This window comes from Notothenia rossii (assembly GCF_949606895.1).
Source record: "Notothenia rossii genome assembly, chromosome: 6".
Taxonomy (NCBI): domain Eukaryota; kingdom Metazoa; phylum Chordata; class Actinopteri; order Perciformes; family Nototheniidae; genus Notothenia; species Notothenia rossii.
Window position 1 is genome coordinate 41,268,047 of NC_136909.1, and position 19,905 is coordinate 41,287,951.

Consider the following 19,905-nt stretch of genomic DNA (forward strand, 5'->3'; position numbering starts at 1 on the left):
TCAGGTCTCACTGCCCCAACCTGCAGCCTGGAGAGAGTCAGGCTGCTCTGTGTGTGTTGGTATCACCGGACTTTTGAGTGAAACTTTTCTGGGGTAGTTGCTTTCTTCTTCCCGACAATGGTAGATTTTCACACTCGCACTTCTATTGGCTAGGGTGCCAACATTGTAAGTGATAGGCTAAAGGACGGGACATCTCTAAACTGTTGACCAATCACAATAGAGCCAGCCAGCTAACCAATCAGAGCAGACGATTTTTTATATAAGTTTTTATTTTCAATGTGGCGGACCCATTAGGCTCTTGACTCCTTTCCACACCAGAATCGTTTTTTTTTTCTCCACCGTCAGGTTTCCATCCCCACCCATTTCCCCACACGTTACAGAAATCCCCAGTGTGGTGTGTTGGCTGTTTGTGCTACATTGCCCACTGATTAATACACAAAAAAGATTAGAAGTTAAAAGCTTCACCAGCAGCTAAAATCTTCATTGCACCCAACGATAAAAAAAGTGGTTTACCTTTCTTAATCCTACATTTGTGAGGCTCTTAGGGGTCATTGAGCCATTACCAAGAAAAGGGTTCATCCTCTGAGGAACATGAGTGGACTGAGCAAAAAGCACAGCAGACTGTCATTAGATGTAGATTCAAATGGTCTATATTGTAAGAACTATTCTTTTTTATCCTTAATAGCAGTGAAAAGGTTAGCTTGAACTTTTTTTAAACTCATACAGGGTTAACAAACATTACAAAATACAATAAATGTTGCCTTAATTTGAAAGAGAAGGAAAATACTGCATACAAAAGGTTTTAAATATAATGTGTGCTCAAGTATTGCCTATAGCCCTGTTACAAGTTGATCTTTAATATTACATACGGACAAGAAAAAAACTCGGTATTGATCAGTTCTTTGTGATGGAGTCTTCCACATCAACACACTGTCCAAAGGTGCTGTTGTGACATAAATCTGAATGACTGATGCTGTTTCTGACATTTGGTCGACACTTCACTTCCATATCAGGTTTGACACGTTATCCTCACATTGATCTTTCTCTTTCTGTCTGTCTTCCTTTCAGCCTGCATGCAGAATGTCTCTAACCCTAATCAAACTAATCCACACGCTCTAGATCGCACCTGTGCCAGACTCCATGTGAAGAATAATCTGCTTTCTGTCTGCTGATTGAACATGGCATATTGTTTCAGAGGGACCTTTAATTTCACTTTTCTGTTTGCTCTCATGTGTGTGGTTCTTCTGTTTCTGTTCTTGGTGTCCCGGCCCCCGTCAAAGCTCCCTCCCTGCTTTCGGAGCCATGCTGAGTGCCACAATGACGCATAAAAGCAGCCAAATCAAACACTCTGTCACACATGTTCACTTCAAATGGGACTGAATGAAAGCAGAGTGCTCTCTTTGGAGCGCAGGGCTGTGCGTCAGCAGCTTGTTTCTGTTCAGTATGAGCTTCCCTTGTATTGGTGATGCAGAAGTTGCCTCAGATCCTTGATTTGGATTTCTCGAAAGTGTCTGAACATGAATTCGCCTCTTGTATCTCTTTAAAGTTGCACTCCTTGCGATGATGAACAAGACTTTCAACTCCAATTTGATATTACTAACTGTATGACAAACAGTTTTTCTGTACGGCATCCCTAGTGGTCTTTAATTAGAACAGAGCTGTGGGCCCTGCCCTTTTAAAATACACCAGTACCACCAACTTTATATCAACTGCATCAATCGAGGCTATAGCTAATCATCATCTATTTATAGGGAAGCTGATATGAATGGAAACCAATGGCTACCTTCTTTAAGTAGGAACATTCCCTAAACCAGAACAATATGCTGTTCTTTTGAATATTTCTGATGGTTTCAGTGTGTTAGAGTAATGGCTGCTTTTATGGGGCTGTGTCACCATGAGTGTGTCCTCGTAATTTTGACCTCTCTAACAATGTCCTCACTATGTCCCGGGCCATAATAAGCTGGTGTTGGTGCTTCCGGAGGCAACCATTATCTACTGCTGGTGCTGGTGGTGGTGCACAGTTTGGACAGGAGGATGTAGTCTGTGTTTAACTGTCTGTCTGTCCGTCCGTCAGACATATCAGAGATGGAGTCATACCATTCCTATTCCCCTCCAGAGGAGAGGAGGTCCCGCCAGTCTGACCTGTCCTCCCACTCTTCTAATGAAAGAGACAACCCCAGGTAAGATGATGAGAGGACTTCCTGTTTGGTGATGTAGACATGTGACCTGATGTGGATGTGCCATGGAAGATATCCACTCCAGACTTGTGTCCTACTTTGTTTGGCTTGCGATATAAATGTGACTTTCCTTAAAAGACTTTAAAACGGACACTAATTAAAGGGCCCCTACTGTGTTTTTCGGGGTATTCCCTTTCCTGTAGAGTTTTGTTTTAGTTTTTTTTTCATGTAAATTGACTTTCCCTTGCCTGAAACACCTCCATTGGACTCCTTTGTTTATAATGACATCACTATGTAACACTCACACTTCTATTGGCTAGAGCTCCAGCGCATTGTACGTGATTGCTAAGGGGCGGGACATCTCTTAGCAGTTGACCAATCACAACAGAGCCGGCCAGTTAACCAATCAGAGCAGACTGGGCTCTGGTTTCAGACAGGGTGAAAAGAAGTGCTGAAGCACAGGCAGTATGAGAAAAATAAAGAGCTTTTTGAACATTAAAGCATGGAGACATGTCCCAGTAGAGACACTACATACTGATATACACCTGGAAATGAGCAGAATATATAGAGACAAATATGTCCTCATTTAAAGTTACCATTGTGTCTTACTGTTATCTTGTCAACAAGCTTATTTAGTTTCCGTCTTCAATCGGCTGTGACACCTAGCAGTCTCTCATTCCGTGTGTCTGTGTGTGTTACCTTGAAACTAACAGGGAAGAACCCATGAAGACAGCCAAGATGTCCGCCATGGCCTCCCCCTTCAGAGTCCCTGAAGACCCCCATGCGTCCACAGAGCTGAACAGAGAGTCGGGGCACCAAGAGCAGCCTCCAGGTCATCACGACCCAGCAACATCAAAACACACAGTGACAATGACACACTAGAATCACTATAATAAATGACTAAAAGCTGATTCCACTGAATATAAAACATCCCCTTGTTTCGGGACTGTTTGAATTTTTTATCATAAACAGTACTCATTTATTCATCCCGACAGCGGGGATATTTGAAGTGTTACAGCAAAGGGACAGTGAAGATAAAAGGCGAATACTAAGGCTAAGTTATTCAATTAAGAGGGAAGCAGCCGAAGCACACTTTAATAAAATAAGTATATAGTATAACTCACAGTTAAGAACAACATTTAAGTATCTGACGTACGTGAACTATGCTGTGACAGTATAAGCAGTATAGGTAGTATCCAGCAATAATATTAATAAGCTGAACATGATGTCAACAGTTTTTTATTAATAGTTATAGGCAGTTTTATTGTACAACATTGACAATCATCTCTTTATTGGTGGCTGGGTGCCGTGGTGATTGAACAGTAACTATTTATATACCTGTTTACCATTTGTTTGTTCTTAAAACTGCTTCAACTTGTCTTGGCAAGTTTGATATGTGCTAACTAACAAATTGCACAAATTACACATTCACAAAACTAAACTGGCATTCAAGGTTAAATAAAAAATATTAGGTTCAACTAAATATTATTGGTTTCAACTAACCTAATATAGTTATGTGAAATGTGTTGACACGATACATTTAATTAAAGTCAACGTTTCAGTTATTTTCTGCAATATATTGAAATCCAATGAAAAAATCCAATTGCTCGTTCGTAGAGAGCCCTTGTAAAGCTAACTTCTGGGTCGTCCTGCAAAGATATTATCCCACTGCACCACTCTATAGTGTAGTAATTGTAAATAGTAAAGGTATAGTAGTTATATTTTATACTTAATTATCAATTCAGCTTTTATGCATTGACTTTTACTGACAGGTCATGTTTGTAGCATTGCAGATGCTTACACCTGATTTCCTTATCTTTAGTTGCCATAACAACCACACCAAAGATTCTCCTCCGACCAAGTCCAGAAGATGAAAAAACATATGGGTGAGTTTTTCTTTTTTCTCTATGATTGGCAGCGTTTAGGTACCTTAGATTGACTTCCGATGCATCCATGATATTTTAAGCTTCGTACGTTAGTTGATGTTTTCATGGAAATATACTGTACTGTCGTAATGCTACAAGTTTAAATGTTTGAATAAAAAAAAATTCACCTCTGCTTTGCAATGATATTTTAGTAAACCTGGCTCATATCGTAAACAGCAGTGGTGCAAAGTAATTAAGTAAATGTACTCAAGTACTGTACTTAAGTACAATTTTGAGGTACTTGTACTTTACTTATTACGTATTTCAATTGTTTGATACCTTTTACTTCTACCTAACTACAATTCAGAGGTAAAAAGTGTACTTTTACTCCTCTACATGTATTTAATACCTTTAGTTACTTCACAGATTAGGATTGATGATTTGAAACATAATCAGCTCTTAAATCAGACTGTAGTTCCACCTGGAGTAAATCCACAAGCTACCCTGCAGTATACAAAGTGATTCAAACTAGCTGCACCTTTACCAGCTTTGAAAACACTTTCATGATCAATCATTATGAAACATATCATATATATTATTCTGAAATGGACCAATCTGCACAATGACTACTTTTACTGTCGCTACTTTCACTATATTTTGATGCTAATACTTTTCTACTTGAGTATCATTTTGAATGCAGGACTTTTACTGTAACAGAGTATTCCTACACTCTGGTACTTCTACTTTTTTTGTTAATCACAAGATCTGAGTACTTCTCCCTCCTCTGGTAAACAGCAGAATGTGTGTTCTCTGCAGGCCCAACACGGTGATGGTGAATTTCCAAAAGGGGGACAGTGTGGGGCTGAGGCTGGCAGGAGGAAATGATGTGGGCATCTTCATCGCCAGTGTTCAAGAGGGCAGTCCTGCCGAGAAGGAGGGTCTACACATAGGGGACCAAATCCTAAAGGTAAGCAGTTCAGAAACACCAACATCCATTTCATAAACAGCAATACTTTCAAATCAGACATAGTTCAAATTACAATGGCATTTTATAAACAGCAAGCTATTATTGTTTACTTTGTTTGTGTCTTGAAGGTGAACAATGTGGATTTTCAAGGAGTAGTGAGAGAGGAAGCCGTGCTCTTCCTGTTGGAGATTCCTAAAGGGGAAATGGTCACCATCCTGGCTCAGAGCAAACCTGACGGTAACACACTCCCTCCACTGACAGCAGCAAAAACAGTTACATGTATTACACTGATAACATCTTCATAAACAGTGTTCAGTCAGACAACTCACGTGTTTCTTAATATGTTTATTAGAAGCAGCATATAGTTTGAGTTTGGCGTCTAGGCTCGGGCCTCATCACTCCACAGATTTACAAAGAACATTGAGTGATGATTAGATAACTATCCCACGAGCCTACAGGTGGAAGCTGGGGTGGTGGGGGGGCATCCAAGCAGCAGCAACATGAAACACAGCAGCAGGAACATGAACATGAACGCAGCAAAAGCAAGTGAACACAGCAGTGGCAGCAGCAGCATAGCGAGGCAGAGTCAGGAAGACCTGGCAGCTTAAATAGAGCGGCATGTTTAGGAGAATGTGTTTGGTTGGTTGTAAGAGGGACGAGGTGCGTCACGTGTTAATGTATCATTGGTGCTCGAGTTGACTGCCTGAACTAACTTGCAGGCTTCGCCCCATTTATTGCAACATTTCTTTGTCTATAAAAGGAACAGTCTAGTGCCATCATCTTTAACAACATATAAGCTCAAACACGAAAGGCTCTTTTTAAAAAGAAAATTGTGATACTGCTAGTAATTCTCACTTTTTAGAAATATAGCAGTGTTCTGATGGTGTCTTTTTTGTAACTGTAAAGGAATAAAGTTAAGATGAAATCAATTAAATGCAATCTCAAATGAATCACACTTGTATATCTGTTGTAAATGAACCCCTAAAGGTCCTAATTGCTTTACAGAAAATGGATGTTTATTATTATTGAAACAATCCAAAATGAGGTACTAGGGTATTTTCTTTTTTATGCGCTTTTATACTTCCACTCCCCTTCATTTTAAACGCCTTTATTGTAATGTTGACTCTACTGCATGTATCTGACAGCTTTAGTTACTTACAGATTTAGATCATCAATCAATCAATCAATCAATCAATCAATCAATCAATCAATCAATCAATCAATGTTTATTTATATAGCCCAATATCACAAATGTTATATTTGTCTCAGTGGACTTCACAGTTTGTACAGAATATCAGTATGACAATACGACATTCTCTGTCCTTAGACCCTCACATCGTACAAGGAAAAACTTCCAGAGAAAACCCACAGTTAAAAGGGAAAAATGGGAGAAACTTCAGGTAGAGCCACAGAGGAGGGATCCCTCTCCCAGGACGGACAGACGTGCAATAGATGCCGTGTGTACATTGAAAAGATAATACATTTGCAACATAGGTAGTCCAAATGTTCGGAAATGCATGTGTGTATAATAGGAAGATGAATCCACGAGGATATCCATCCAGGACTCATGATCCAGGACCACAGCCACGACTCAAGATCCAGGACTCGCGATCCATGACACAGGACCACAGGATCATCCATGACTCAGGATCCCGGCGTATATAGACACCAAAAAGAAAGAAATTTGGGGAAGCTGGGTTAATCGGAACATGAGAGTACACAGGTATAGACAGAGAGAAGGAAGAAGTAAGATGTCCCCCGACAAACTAAGCCTATATCAGCAAAACTAGGGGCTGAATCTAATCAGCCCTAACTATAAGCTTTATCAAAAAGGAAGGTCTTAAGCGCACTCTTAAAAACGGATAGGGTGTCTGCCGTCCGAACACAAACTGGAAGCTGATTCCACAAAAGTGGAGCTTGATAAGAAAAGGCTCTGGCTCCCATTGTACTTTTAGAGACTCTAGGAACAACCAACAACCCTGCATTCTTGGAACGCAATGCCCTAGTAGGACAATAGGGTATAATAATGAGAGGTAAGATGGCGCCTGCCCATTAAGGGCTTTGTAGGCGAGAAGAAGAATTTTAAATTCTATCCTGTGTTCTATAGGGAGCCAGTGTAAGGCAGCCAGAACAGGAGTAATGTGGTCCCTTTTCCTAACTCTGGTTAGTACACGAGCTGCAGCATTTTGAATCAGCTGAAGCGACTTGACTGACTTCTTGGTACACCCTGATAATAAGGAGTTACAATAATCCAGCCTTGAAGTAACAAATGCATGGACTAGTTTCTCTGCATCGTTTTGAGGCAAGATATGCCTGATTTTTGCAATGTTATGTAGATGGAAGTAGGCGGTCCTTGAAATTGATTTTATGTGGGTGTTAAAGGATAAATCCTGATCAAATATAACACCAAGATTCCTTACAGTCTCACTGGAGGCCAAATTAATGCCATCCATAGTTAATATATCTTTAGATAATTTGTTTCGTAGATTCTTCGGGCAAAGTACAATAACTTCAGTTTTGGTCGTGTTTAACATCAAAAAATGTAAGGTCATCCACGTTTTTAAGTCCTTGAGGCAGTCTTGAATTTTATTTATGTGATTAATTTCATCAGGCTTGATTGATAAATATAGTTGAGTATCATCCGCATAACAATGAAAGTTTACAGAATGATTCCTTATAATATTAACGGAAGCATATATAGTGTGAACAAAATAGGTCCAAGCACTGAGCCCTGTGGCACTCCATGGCTAACTTTGGTTTGCATGGAAGATTCATCGTTGACACGTACAAACTGAGAGCGTTCAGATAGATAGGACCTAAACCAGCCTAAAGCAGTTCCCTGTATGCCAACTAAGTGCTCTAGTCTTTGCAATAGGATATCATGGTCGATAGTATCAAATGCAGCACTAAGATCGAGCAAGACAAGAATAGAGACAAGTCCCTTGTCAGAGGCTATTAGAATGTCATTTGTGACTTTAACCAGAGCTGTCTCTGTGCTATGTTGTGTTCTAAAGCCAGACTGAAAATCTTCAAATAAATCATAGTTTTTTAAGTAATCACACAGCTGTTTTGCGACTGCTTTCTCAAGAATTTTTGAGAGGAACGGAAGATTAGAAATAGGTCTATAGTTGGCTAAAACCTCTGGATCGAGGTTGTGCTTTTTAAGAAGCGGTTTTATCACTGCTACTTTGAATGATTGTGGAACATAGCCTGATAATAAAGACATATTCATAATATTTAATAAAGAAGTGCTAATTAATGGAAAAACTTATTTTAAGCTTAATCGGGTCTAAGATACACGTTGATGGTTTAGAAGAGAGAATCATTGAATTTAATTGTTCAAGGTTTATGGCTGAAAAGCATTCTAGTTTACTATCTAGTGTAATATTAGAACTTACGTTTCCGGGAGCTGTTGATAACACTATACTGGTCAAAGGCAAGAGGTCATTGATTTTGTTTCTAAGAGTAACAATTTTATCGTTAAAAAAGCACATAAAATCATTACTACTGAGTGCTATGGGAATAGAAGGCTCAGTCGAGCTGTGGCTCTCTGTCAGCCTGGCTACAGTGCTGAAAAGAAATCTTGCATTATTCTTATTCTCATCTATTAATGAAGAGTAGTATGCTGCTCTCGCTTTACGCAGTGCTTTCTTATATTCATTGAGAGTAATATGCCAAATTAAACGAGATTCTTCAAGTTTAGTGGAACGCCATATCCTTTCAAGTTGTCTCGACTTTTGCTTTATTTTGCGGGTTTCGGCATTATGCCATGGAGCTAATCTATGTTGTTTTATTTTCTTCTTTTTCAAAGGAGCAACAGAGTCTAATTTTATTCGCAGCGCATCTGTAGCACTATCAACAACATGATCAATTTGGGGTGGTGTACATTTTGTATAAGTTTCCTCCCTTACATGCAGACATGCTATCGAGTTAAGTATTGGTGGAATCTCTTCCTTAAATTTGGCTATAGGACTAACAGATAGGTTTCTGCTGCAGGAGCTTTTGGCTAATGCTTTGTAGTCTAGTAACAGTACTTCAAAAGTTACTAAGAAATGGTCGGATAAAGCAGGATTATGCGGTTCGACTAATAGTTGCTCAATTTCAATACCATAAATCAGAACAAGGTCAAGAGTGTGATTATAGCAGTGGGTTGGTTTATTTACACTCTGACAGAAACCAACAGAATCTAATATAGAGTTAAATGCAACAGTAAGGCTATTTTTATCATCTTCAACATGAATATTAAAGTCACCTACGATAATTACTTTATCTGTTTTAAGTACCAAAGTTGAGAAAAACTCAGAGAATTCTGATAATAATTCTGAATAAGGACCTAGTGCATGGTACACTGTAACAAATAAGATTGGCTGCAAAGTTTTCCAGGTCGGATGCGTAAGACTGAAAATTAGGCTTTCAAAGGAGGTATAATTTAATTTTTGTTTAGTATTGATAAGTAAACTTGAGTCAAAGATTGCTGCAACTGCACCTCCTCGGCCCGTGCCTCGGGCAATATGAGTATTGATATGGCTGGGTGGAGTGGCCTCATTTATGCTGACATATTCTTCATGTCTCAAACAAGTTTCAGTGAGACAGCATATATCAATATTATAATCTGATATTAAATCATTTACCAATATTGCTTTAGATGCTAGAGATCTTATGTTTAAGAGACCACATTTAATCTTCCTGTTTTGTTGCATGTAGTAGTTGTTACATTTACTTTTATTAGGTTATTATGTATGACACCTGTATTAGCTTTTACCTTAAATTGTCCTTGGGCAGACACACACACCGTTAATATTGGGTATTTTATTGGGTTCGGGATTCCTATGGATGACTGCGTAGGAGAGAGCGCAGAGAAGCGTGTAAGACTGCGAGTCTGCCTCCTGGTCTCAACTCCAGTTTGTCATGGATTAAGTCCAAAGAGCCCTGAAATGTTTGCCGAAATGAGATTTGCACCTTCCAAAGTAGGATGAATGCCGTCTCTCTTAATCAGACCAGGTTTTCCCCAGAAGGCTGTCCAATTATTCACAAAGCCCACATTGTTTGCTGGGCACCACCAAGACAACCAGCGCTGAAATGATGACATGCGGCTATACATGTCATCATTGATCAGATTGGGGAGGGGACCAGAGAAGATTACGGTGTCCGACATTGTTTTAGCATAACTACACACCGACGCCACATTAAGTTTGGTGCATTCTGATTGGCGTAAACGAACATCATTACCACCGACGTGAATAACAATCCTACTGTATTTACGTTTATTTTTAGCCAGCAGTCTAAGATGCGCCTCAACGTCGCCCATAAGCTAATACAAATATAAATCAAGTAATACATATTAAATGATGGGTTAAGATATCCAGCAGCAGTATGATATACAAAAGTAATTAAAATAAGCTCCACCTTAACAAACACATGCATCAATAATCATAATCCAGTAAGTTAATAAACAGCATTCTGAAAAGGGCCATTACGCATTACAAATACTTTTCCTTCTTCCACCATTGGCTATCGATGTTGAAAGTTTAACGATTGAACTTTGACAGCCCTAAAAGTAACATTTTTATTCTGATTACATTAGCCCGTTACATGTAATCAGTCACTCCTCAAGCCCGTAAATAGTAGATAATAGAGCCGGTGTGTCAGGGAACTCACAAAGTGTCAGAAAACAAAACCCTCTCTCTTTTCCGCCGTACCCAAATCTCTAAAAACAGGGGAACAACGGAGCTGATCCAGATTTGCGTGAAATGTGGGCTGGCTTTATGCCCACGGCCCTATCAGAAACGTCACTATCAGAAACTATGCTGTTTTGGACGTAATATGGTCTGTGTTTACATTAGCATCGCTAACACTCAGAGCTAACTTGTACTGGAGAGAGTATGTATAAAAAGCAGGAAATATAAAAAAGAATTCACCTTGTGGTAAACCCGCAAGAGAAAAAGCATTTGAGCTCCATACTGTTTCAGAAATAATCCTTGATATGGTTTTGAGCATGATATGGTGTTTAATCAACGCAGCATTTAGCTGAGTAGCATGAGCTCTCGTCTCTGCTCTCATTTTCTTTTTTCTTTTGTTTCTTTAATAAAGCTACGGACCAAGAATCAGCACTTTAGTAACAGGGCTGACATAGAGGGCTATGAGGCATGGCTAGAATGGGTTATCTGTTTGGCATTTGGAGCAAAACACTTCATAAACATGTTTTTTATATATCTGAGACCTATAATATATGCCTAAAATAGTATAATAGGAGACCTTTAAAGAAAGTGGTCTCAGTACCACTGCCCTGTAGTGAGGTATAACAACAACTTTTTGATATGAAATGCCGATGGTGTGTATAAAAACAAAGCTCCAGGCTTGGGCTAGAATATGAACACGGACCTCTTCAGCACGTGGAGTCTCATCAGGTTCACAGAATGCACTGCAGACGAGTCTGATGCATTCTTAAGAGAATGAAAACCCAGGCCAGTCTCCGGATGTGAATATGCTCTCTCCTTTTTAAAGTGCTAACCCCTGCTGTTCTGTAACCCATATGAAATATAGGGCTACTAGACCCCTTTATGTCATTTAGATGTATGAATACATGTTGTTTCTGCACGGAGCACTCTAGAATGTACACCCAGGGTAATGAGTGGCGCGAATCACTCCGCCTCTCTCTTTTTCCCTGTGAACACCCTGAAGACGCAGAGACATTATTTGTACTCTCAACTATATCAGTTGACAAACTGATACCTGCAAAAACCCCCGTTGTGAACCCGAACTAGAAGACAACAGCCTGTGTCTTCTTATAAGTGTAGAAACTCTGGTTGTTTTTTTATTGATGTCAGCAAGCCAGATCCAATCTGACTTGGGATTGATGGCGAGCCAAGCCCAGTGAATCTGTGAGCGGTTGTTGGAAGCGGTGTGGCCTAGCGTTGGACCTGCCTACGGACGCGTGATTTGAATCATCCTGCTGAATACACACTGATCTGATCCAGATAAGAACCAGTACACTATTAGCCCTACCCGGGTAGAAGAGCCATAGCAGTACACACACACACACACACACACACACACACACACACACACACACACACACACACACACACACACACACACACACACACACACACACACACACACACACACAACTGAACTGATTTGAATTCTCTTGATCAAAGGGAAGAGACTATTTTTATTTGTGTGGTAAAGAGCTCTATTTTTTTTATTTTCATTCCTTTTCATATTGTTGGCACAATTTCATGTCAATGTTGTTGAACCCTGCTGGCAATAAAATTGTAAAATCTTCGACTAAAATGTAACTCTTCCCAGAGTTATTCACAGCATACCACTTTACGAACCTAGGAAGATGTTAGCGCCTCTGTTCTTGGTATGATATAGGACTAGGGGTGCTACAGTTCCATCTACAAACTGTAATCCCATTGTTTTGAGAGCTTGTTCTATTTTGACACTTTCTCCTCCTATGCTGGCTTGATGTTCTACTGACTTCAGTGTTTTCTAATGAGGGCTGAATGCCCTCCAGCTACTCCTACCCCTTTTAGTTTCAGGACCCCCTTTTTCCATCCAGCTATCAGCCTTCAACCATGGGCCTCTGTCCTTGCATGCACCCTCCTTCAAACACACCAACACACCTCACTACTCCTGCATACAGGCCTTGGCAGCTGGGCCCTCAACTTTCTTACACCTGAAGTTGCACACACACATCTCTGATGCATTCACTGTACACACCTTTACTGAATACTCATAATACTCTATTATTTTCTAATACCGAGCACTTTGTTAAGGACAATTCTACTGCCAACATCAACTAGCGGAACATTCCTGAAAACAGCATACTGTCCCACAATGCTATGTCAGGCAACTGACACCTTCACCGCACAGAACCACAGTCTCACACACTCTCTCTCTCTCTCTCTTTCTGTCTGTGTTTCCAGTTAATGATAGAGATACCAGCTTGCCCCCCCTGAGGCATTTAGTCCGGATCAGGCTAGTTTTGGTTCAGCCAGCCGTGACACACATGGGCACACGCCTCAAACTGTGTTATGTAATGAGAGCATCGGCCCCCTGAGCGTGTGGCCTTTTCATTGGAGAAATCTATTTATGAGGCAAAATCACATGAAAGGAGCAGAGCACTGACCCCCTGACACACTGTGTGACCCCCCAGCACCGCTCTGAGGCGAGGACATGTGAGGTCATCAGAGAGAACCAGCAGGTCCTCGCACCAAACACAAATGATAGTGGATGAGATTAGAAAGGTCAGGGAGGTCGTTGTGGACACGACACAGGAAGAATCTCGGCTGATTTCGAGTGAATCCAGTCCCCACAGCTCCTGTGAAAAAATAGAAAATGTCCAAGTTGTAGTTCCTCTGGGTTCACTGCTCACATGTCTTTGAAGGATTTTAGAGGTGTACCTTTGTTTCCTGTATCTCATCAGTATGAGTGCACTGGGTGTGTGCTGCAGCTGAGTACACAGTGTGTGTGTGAAGTGGTGTGTGTAGCCAGCCTGCAGTAGTAGAGTAGAGGCAGTATGACTGTGGCCTCTGTTGGTCCTCTTGGGTCAGCGCTCTGTCAGACCACACACACATCACATCAGGAAGCCCCCCCCCCCCGCAGTGCTGCTCATTCCAATGCAACAGTCAGATCAAATGCGTGCAATTTGCTTTGAATGTGCAAATAAGGATGGGAATGTGAACATGAAGGTTAATTCAGGGCATGTAATAAACATTCTCAGCTCAAAGGTGCACTAGTTCTGTGGTGCTCTAAACTGCAACTCATGGACACTGTTATATTATTAGCTCTCCTTTTAGAGCCGGCATCCTGCGGCATATCATCCCTACTTGTTCTTTCCTGTTTGTCTTCAACTGTACTGATAATACAAGGACAAGTCCCAACATATTCGGCATAGCTTACATCCAAGAGTATTAGCTTGCTGGCCTTTATTGAAGTACTCCTCTATCTTTGATCAGTGATACAATATGCATCGCTTATCAACTAACATCACATAACTAATAGTCAGAGCAGCTGTTAAGAATGTCACAAGGCTAAGGACCCAAACGCACAACACCAGAAACAGGTCAGAATTAACAAGGTCCTTTAATTTAGGTCGAAACAAAAAACGCTCACTTGGAGGATCAAAACTCTAAACAAAAACATCTACTATCAAAAATGAAACCAAAAGAGTCTATCAAAAATATACTTAACACGATCAAGGAATGACTGGCAGACTTGACAAGACGAACTGGCACAAGACAAAGGGAGACGCAGACTATATATACACACACTAGGTAAGGGGACACAGGTGGCAACAATTAAGGGAGGGGCTGACAATCACACTGGAGGGAAAAACACACAAGGGCAGGAATGCTCTGAAACGAGAGGGAAAGGTTACTACAAAATAAAACAAAACAGGAAATCACAAGACAAAGCAAAAGACAACAGGGCTGAACTAAATAAATTAACTTAACACAAATGTCTAGACACCACAGCAGCTGACATTTCAAAACCATGTTTGTAAAGGAGCCATATACTGCTTGTTTTGGTTTCCCCTCTCCTGTTCCATATGTTTCTGCGCATGTAAATGTTCTGCAAGGGCCGTGTTCCCTCCAAAGGGACTGTCTGTGCTGCGGCACAGGCAGTATGAGAAACATTATTTGCAAGAATTTCCATTAAGAATGTCTCTTATATTAAATAAGACAGACTATACATCTGACCAACACCTTAAACATATGAAATTATTTGTCAGACAGTATCTGTTTCATACACTGTCGGAGCCTCATTCTGTTCCTTTGTTCGCCCTCTTTAATGCTCCCTTCCCTTATTCTATTCCTCTTTGTTTCTCTAGTCTATAATGATATCTTGGTGTCGGGGCGTGGAGACTCCTTCTTCATCCGGACGCACTTTGAGTATGAGAAGGAGACCCCTCAGAGCCTGGCCTTCAGCCGGGGGGACGTCTTCAAGGTGGTGGACACGCTGTACGACGGGAAGCTGGGCAACTGGCTGGCTGTCCGTGTGGGCAAGGACAAGCAGCTGCTGGAGAAGGGCCTCATCCCCAACAAGAGCAGGTAGGCCTCACTACTTGTAATACTTAAGTACTTTACTTATGTGACCTTTTCAGGCCTTTACGTGTATTGGATTATTTTAAAATCAAAGTATAAAAGAAAGGATAAAGGATCTGGTTGCATGCTGCCGCCTCAAGAAAAAGCACCGCACCCAGCGTCCTTTTTCTGAGAGTGCTGTTGTTTTTTGGAGTGCTTCAAGTTGAAAAGATTTCTCTGATGACATCAGTGTAGTAATTCAAGGAGAAGAACGCGATCATAAAAACATCTGAACACGAGTCGCCTTCCTCATCAGCTGTCAGACTGAGCGGTGAAGCCTATTCATACAAAGTGTGAGAGCAAGCATCCTCTGTTTGGTGTTAATGGTGAAAAAAAACATCTCAAACAATTTATAGTAGCACAAAGAGATGATCAAATTCAATGGGGCAATGCTATTTGGGTTTACCAACAGCGGTGATGAAATATTGTTGCCCTAGAAAGAATATAAAAAACTGGAAGAGTCTTCCACCATAACTTCATCACTTATTGCTGAGAACGATCAAAGGTCAACATGACAAAATGTGTCAATTTTTTGTCCCTAATGTAAAAGAAGGATGCAAAGTTTCAAAGGCTGTATTGTCGTATGCACAGTAGCTAGAGTGTATATTTGGCAATGAACATCTGAAGGCCCTGGCTCCTCCACAATGCCTGAATCGCTGAATAAATCGTTGTTGTTTGTGCTCCCTGGCAGAGCGGAGCAGATGGTCAGTGTGCAGAGTGCTCATAAAGCAGTGGCGGGCGATCGAGCGGACTTCTGGAGGTTGCGAGCTCAGCGCTCTGTGAAGAGGAAGGACCTGAGGAAGAGCAGGGAGAACCTGAGCGCTCAGACCCTGGCCACCCGCTTCCCAGCATACGAACGGGTGGTGCTGCGAGAAGGTGGCTGAGCCTCTGTTCATGGAGACACTTGTCTCTAGGGTCTGACGGAAAAAAACATCTAGATCACATAGGAGGATTTTAACGTTGTAGTCTACACTGAAAAAAATAACACATTGACTTTAATGAAAGGTAGATGTCTGTCACCATTATGTAATGGATATAAACCCGCTGAAGCATCACGTATTTACACATGTAGGTGTTTTTTTCCTGTTCTATGTGATTGGCTAAAAGTATGTATAGATGTTTTTTTACTCAAAGAGTGTTTGAGCCTTATGTTCTTCAGAACATGTCTACATTGCTTTAAACAAGCTTTAATGCTGCACAGCCACAACCCTATACTTTTAGATTGGAAATAATATATTCTGACAAAGATTTGACTAAGCAGGTTGATATTATAGCAAGAATGATTAATGGTATGTATCATTTCATTTAGAAACGTCGTTATTACGTAGTTTATCACCAGGTTGAACTGTAAAATGTCTTGTAAGTTACATACCTTTGTTGTGTTAAAAATTTATGTTTTTTCTTACTACATAATGTAGTGCACTAAAAACTTACTTTAATGAAATGTATTACGTCTAATACAGATTCAATATAACTGTATTAGCTTAGTTGAAAACAATAATATTAAGTGTAATAAAAAATATCAGGTTCAACTTAATAGTATTGCCTTCAACTAACCTAATAAAGTTATATGACATTTTTTGACATGATACATTTAATTAAAGTCAACATTTCAGTGTCTTCAGTGTGTGGCAGCATTGTAATGAGCCCCGTGTCGTTGCAGCTGGTTTCCGCCGCCCCGTGGTTCTGTTCGGGCCCATCGCTGACGCTGCCAATGAGAAGCTGGCCTCCGAGATGCCCGACCTGTTTGTGGTTGCCAGTGAGTCCCGGAGTCAGTGTCAGTGGGTGTTAGGTGTCCTGGTGTTTTTGCTAAATCCCCCCCCCCCACTGTTTCTCTGTTCTTATGTTAGAAACCGAGCCGAAAGACGCCGGATCAGAGAAGTCCTCCGGGGTGGTTCGCCTCAACACCATCCGACAAATCATCGAGCAGGTGCCCACTCACACTGAAACACACACACACACATCGATTGAAATCGAAGCAGTATCCAATTAATCTATCAGTGTCCTTGTAGTGTGAGATTTAGAGGGTTTTGTCAACCAGCTGCAGCATTATCAACCTCTTCTCAACTGGGATCTGTGTTTAGTTCATCTAGTTAGTTAGTTAGACAGTTAGTTAGAAGGTTTAAAAGATAGTTGAATAGATAGTAAGTTAGTTGGATAGTTAGTTAGTAAATAAGTTAGTTAGATAGCTAGTTAGATCGTTTGTTAATAAGTTAGAAATGTAATTAGTTAGATAGTGTGATGGTTAGTTAGTTAGTTTATAAGTTAGTTTAGAATCAGTAAGTTAGTAAGATAGTTAGCTACTAAGTTAGTAAGATAGTATGTTTGTTATTTAGTTAGTGTGATGGTTCGCAGGTTGGTCAGTGGCTCTCATGGAGATCTAAGCAGCAGCTGTGGATGAGAGAAACATCATGAACAGGAAGTGATAAGTTCCCGTTAGGAACAAGCTCATCATCTCGTAGGTCAGGCACTGTCTCTGTGAGAGGAACAGGCTCAGGCACTATTTCCTCAAAGCTGATCTATTTGGTTTGTAAAAAACACAGTTTAAGGAAGTACATTTAATCATTTACAATAAAGGAACACAAATACAATTGATACAGCTCTATTTAGGTTGGTTCAAATAGGATGCAAAACGCTGAGTAGGACAAGAAAAGCTATTAACTATAGATGTATACATACATACCACTATTCATATGTGCATATACACCCACACTCCATTATTAAGATTATATTTATTGATGTACTGTTGTAGGCCAGGGACAGAAGTAAGCATAGATACAAGTACAAAATAAAACACTTAAATCAAGCATTAAAAAGAAAGAGACAGATTGTTTAAAAGTAACATCCACAAAAGCTATACAAGGCAAAAACTCTTTCTTTGTTATCACCACTTGTGTGCCAAATGTAACCCTTCTGTAATCCTGCTGACAGTCACACAAGCTGAGCTGAGAAATGAGCCTCCTTGGCAAAGATATGAGAGATCTGAGCTGATCCCCGGCCTGTCTGGTGAGACAAGGACCCCATTAGGACTGTTAACCATTGTGTCCCCATTCCTCCTCCACAAAGGACAAGCACGCCCTGCTGGATGTGACCCCCAAGGCAGTGGACACCCTGAACTACACCCAGTGGTACCCCATTGTCATCTTCTTCAACCCAGACAGCAAGCATGGCATTAAGACCATGAGACAGAGGATCGCCCCTAACTCCAACCGCAGCGCCCGCAAACTCTACGAACAGGCCGTCAAACTGAGGAAGACCTGCGCTCACTTGTTCACTGGTACAGCCTCACACCCACAGTCAGCTGTATTACCACAGTTGGGAAGTAACTAAGTACATTTACCTGAGTACTGTACTTAAATACGATTTAGATTTTGTACTTTTACTTGAGTAACATTTTCAATGCAGGACTTTTACTTGTAACAGAGTATTCCTAAATTCTGGTGCTTCTACTTTTACTTAAAGGTCCCCTATTATATACTGTTTTTCATCAATATATCACAGGTCTCTGTTATATACAGAACCTGTCTCTGATTGGTTGAAACACCAAACAGATCATTGCAGCATCCCATAATCCCCTCTGTTTCAGCCCTGTTTCCAAAGTGCTGATTCTCTGTCTGTTACTTTAGACGAAAATAAGGAGCCCCTCCCCACGCCCCTCTGAGAGACATTTGGTTACAAAGAACTCAATGGTGCTCTAGGAGGAGATTCAGGTGATAAGGGGGGGGGGGGGGGGGGGTTACCTTGGTTGGTGATTGGCTAATGGTTACACAAAACAAAGAAATCGTTATGACATCATAAAGTGGCCCAAATCTGATCAGCTCATTTTCAGACAGGTTTTTAATTTTTATATAAATGGATCAGGACAAAAAGTGAGGGGGTCTTTGTTCCTGAAACTTTCAGAATCTCTTTACACAGAGGGGACACATGTTGATGTAGAATACATGAAAAAGTGGATTTTGCCTAATAGGTGACCTTTAAGTAGAAGATCTGAGTGCTTCTTCCACCTACTGTAAGTGCATTACAGTAGTACTGATGCAGCTCTAGTTGTATATTTGTCATTATTTATGTTTATGTTAATGCTGAGGTTGGATGGTTTTCTCATTCAGCCACCGTTGATCTGAACTCAGCCAACGACGCCTGGTACGGCAGCGTCAAAGACTCCATCAGAGGGCAGCAGATGCAGGCGGTGTGGGTTTCTGACGGCAAGGTAAGCAAACACAAACAAACACAATACAGGCACACCTGTACTTCTGTCTTTGTGAGGACAGACATTGACAAAATACATTCCCTAGCCCCTTACCCTAGCCTCTGTTCAATAATTCTGAGTTAAAGATGCCCGGCCTTGGAAATCTGACCATTGATCAGTCCAAAAAAGTCACAAATGAAACAGAGAGTTTAATTCTGCTTGTATAGATTCCTTTGCCTTTGCTTGATATGTTCTGAGAAATTAGCAAACCAGAAAACAATAGACTTTCAATATTTAACAGATGCAACAAACTCGTTTTTTATATACCTTTCTTTTAAAATATGTTAAAACTTTATTTGGTGGCAGAGGGGAAAGTGGCTCTTTTGATAGTTAAGGTTGATGACCCCTCCCCTAACCCTGATCTTCATTCTAAAATTAAGATCAATGAGGAAGACCTTTGAAGAACCAGCCACAATGTCCTCACTTTGAAGGTCTACAATTCAAACAGGTTCTCACAAAGATAGATATACAGGCACACCAACACACGCCTCTGCGGTGAACACCAGTCAGTGATATCAAGGTCATTAAAAGCCCATTTAGTAATTTCAATGCTATT

The 19,905-nt window shown here is 40.7% G+C and overlaps 1 protein-coding gene across 4 annotated transcripts in view; it reads left to right on the top strand.

Moving 5' to 3' along the window:
• The first annotated feature begins 6 nt into the window (after positions 1–6).
• LOC307043416 (tight junction protein 2-like) overlaps positions 7–19,905 on the top strand; it is a 33,067-nt gene continuing 13,168 nt past the window's right edge. For all 4 annotated transcript variants that reach the window (XM_079687844.1, XM_079687846.1, XM_079687845.1 and 1 more), the window contains exons 1-11: positions 7–2,180; positions 2,891–3,009; positions 4,000–4,063; positions 4,859–5,009; positions 5,138–5,246; positions 14,851–15,070; positions 15,795–15,979; positions 16,767–16,862; positions 16,954–17,033; positions 18,170–18,380; positions 19,210–19,310. In XM_079687844.1, the coding sequence (XP_079543970.1) occupies positions 2,086–2,180; positions 2,891–3,009; positions 4,000–4,063; positions 4,859–5,009; positions 5,138–5,246; positions 14,851–15,070; positions 15,795–15,979; positions 16,767–16,862; positions 16,954–17,033; positions 18,170–18,380; positions 19,210–19,310 (1,431 nt within the window). In that variant the 5' untranslated portion in view covers positions 7–2,085. The remainder of the gene's footprint in view (positions 2,181–2,890; positions 3,010–3,999; positions 4,064–4,858; positions 5,010–5,137; positions 5,247–14,850; positions 15,071–15,794; positions 15,980–16,766; positions 16,863–16,953; positions 17,034–18,169; positions 18,381–19,209; positions 19,311–19,905) is intronic.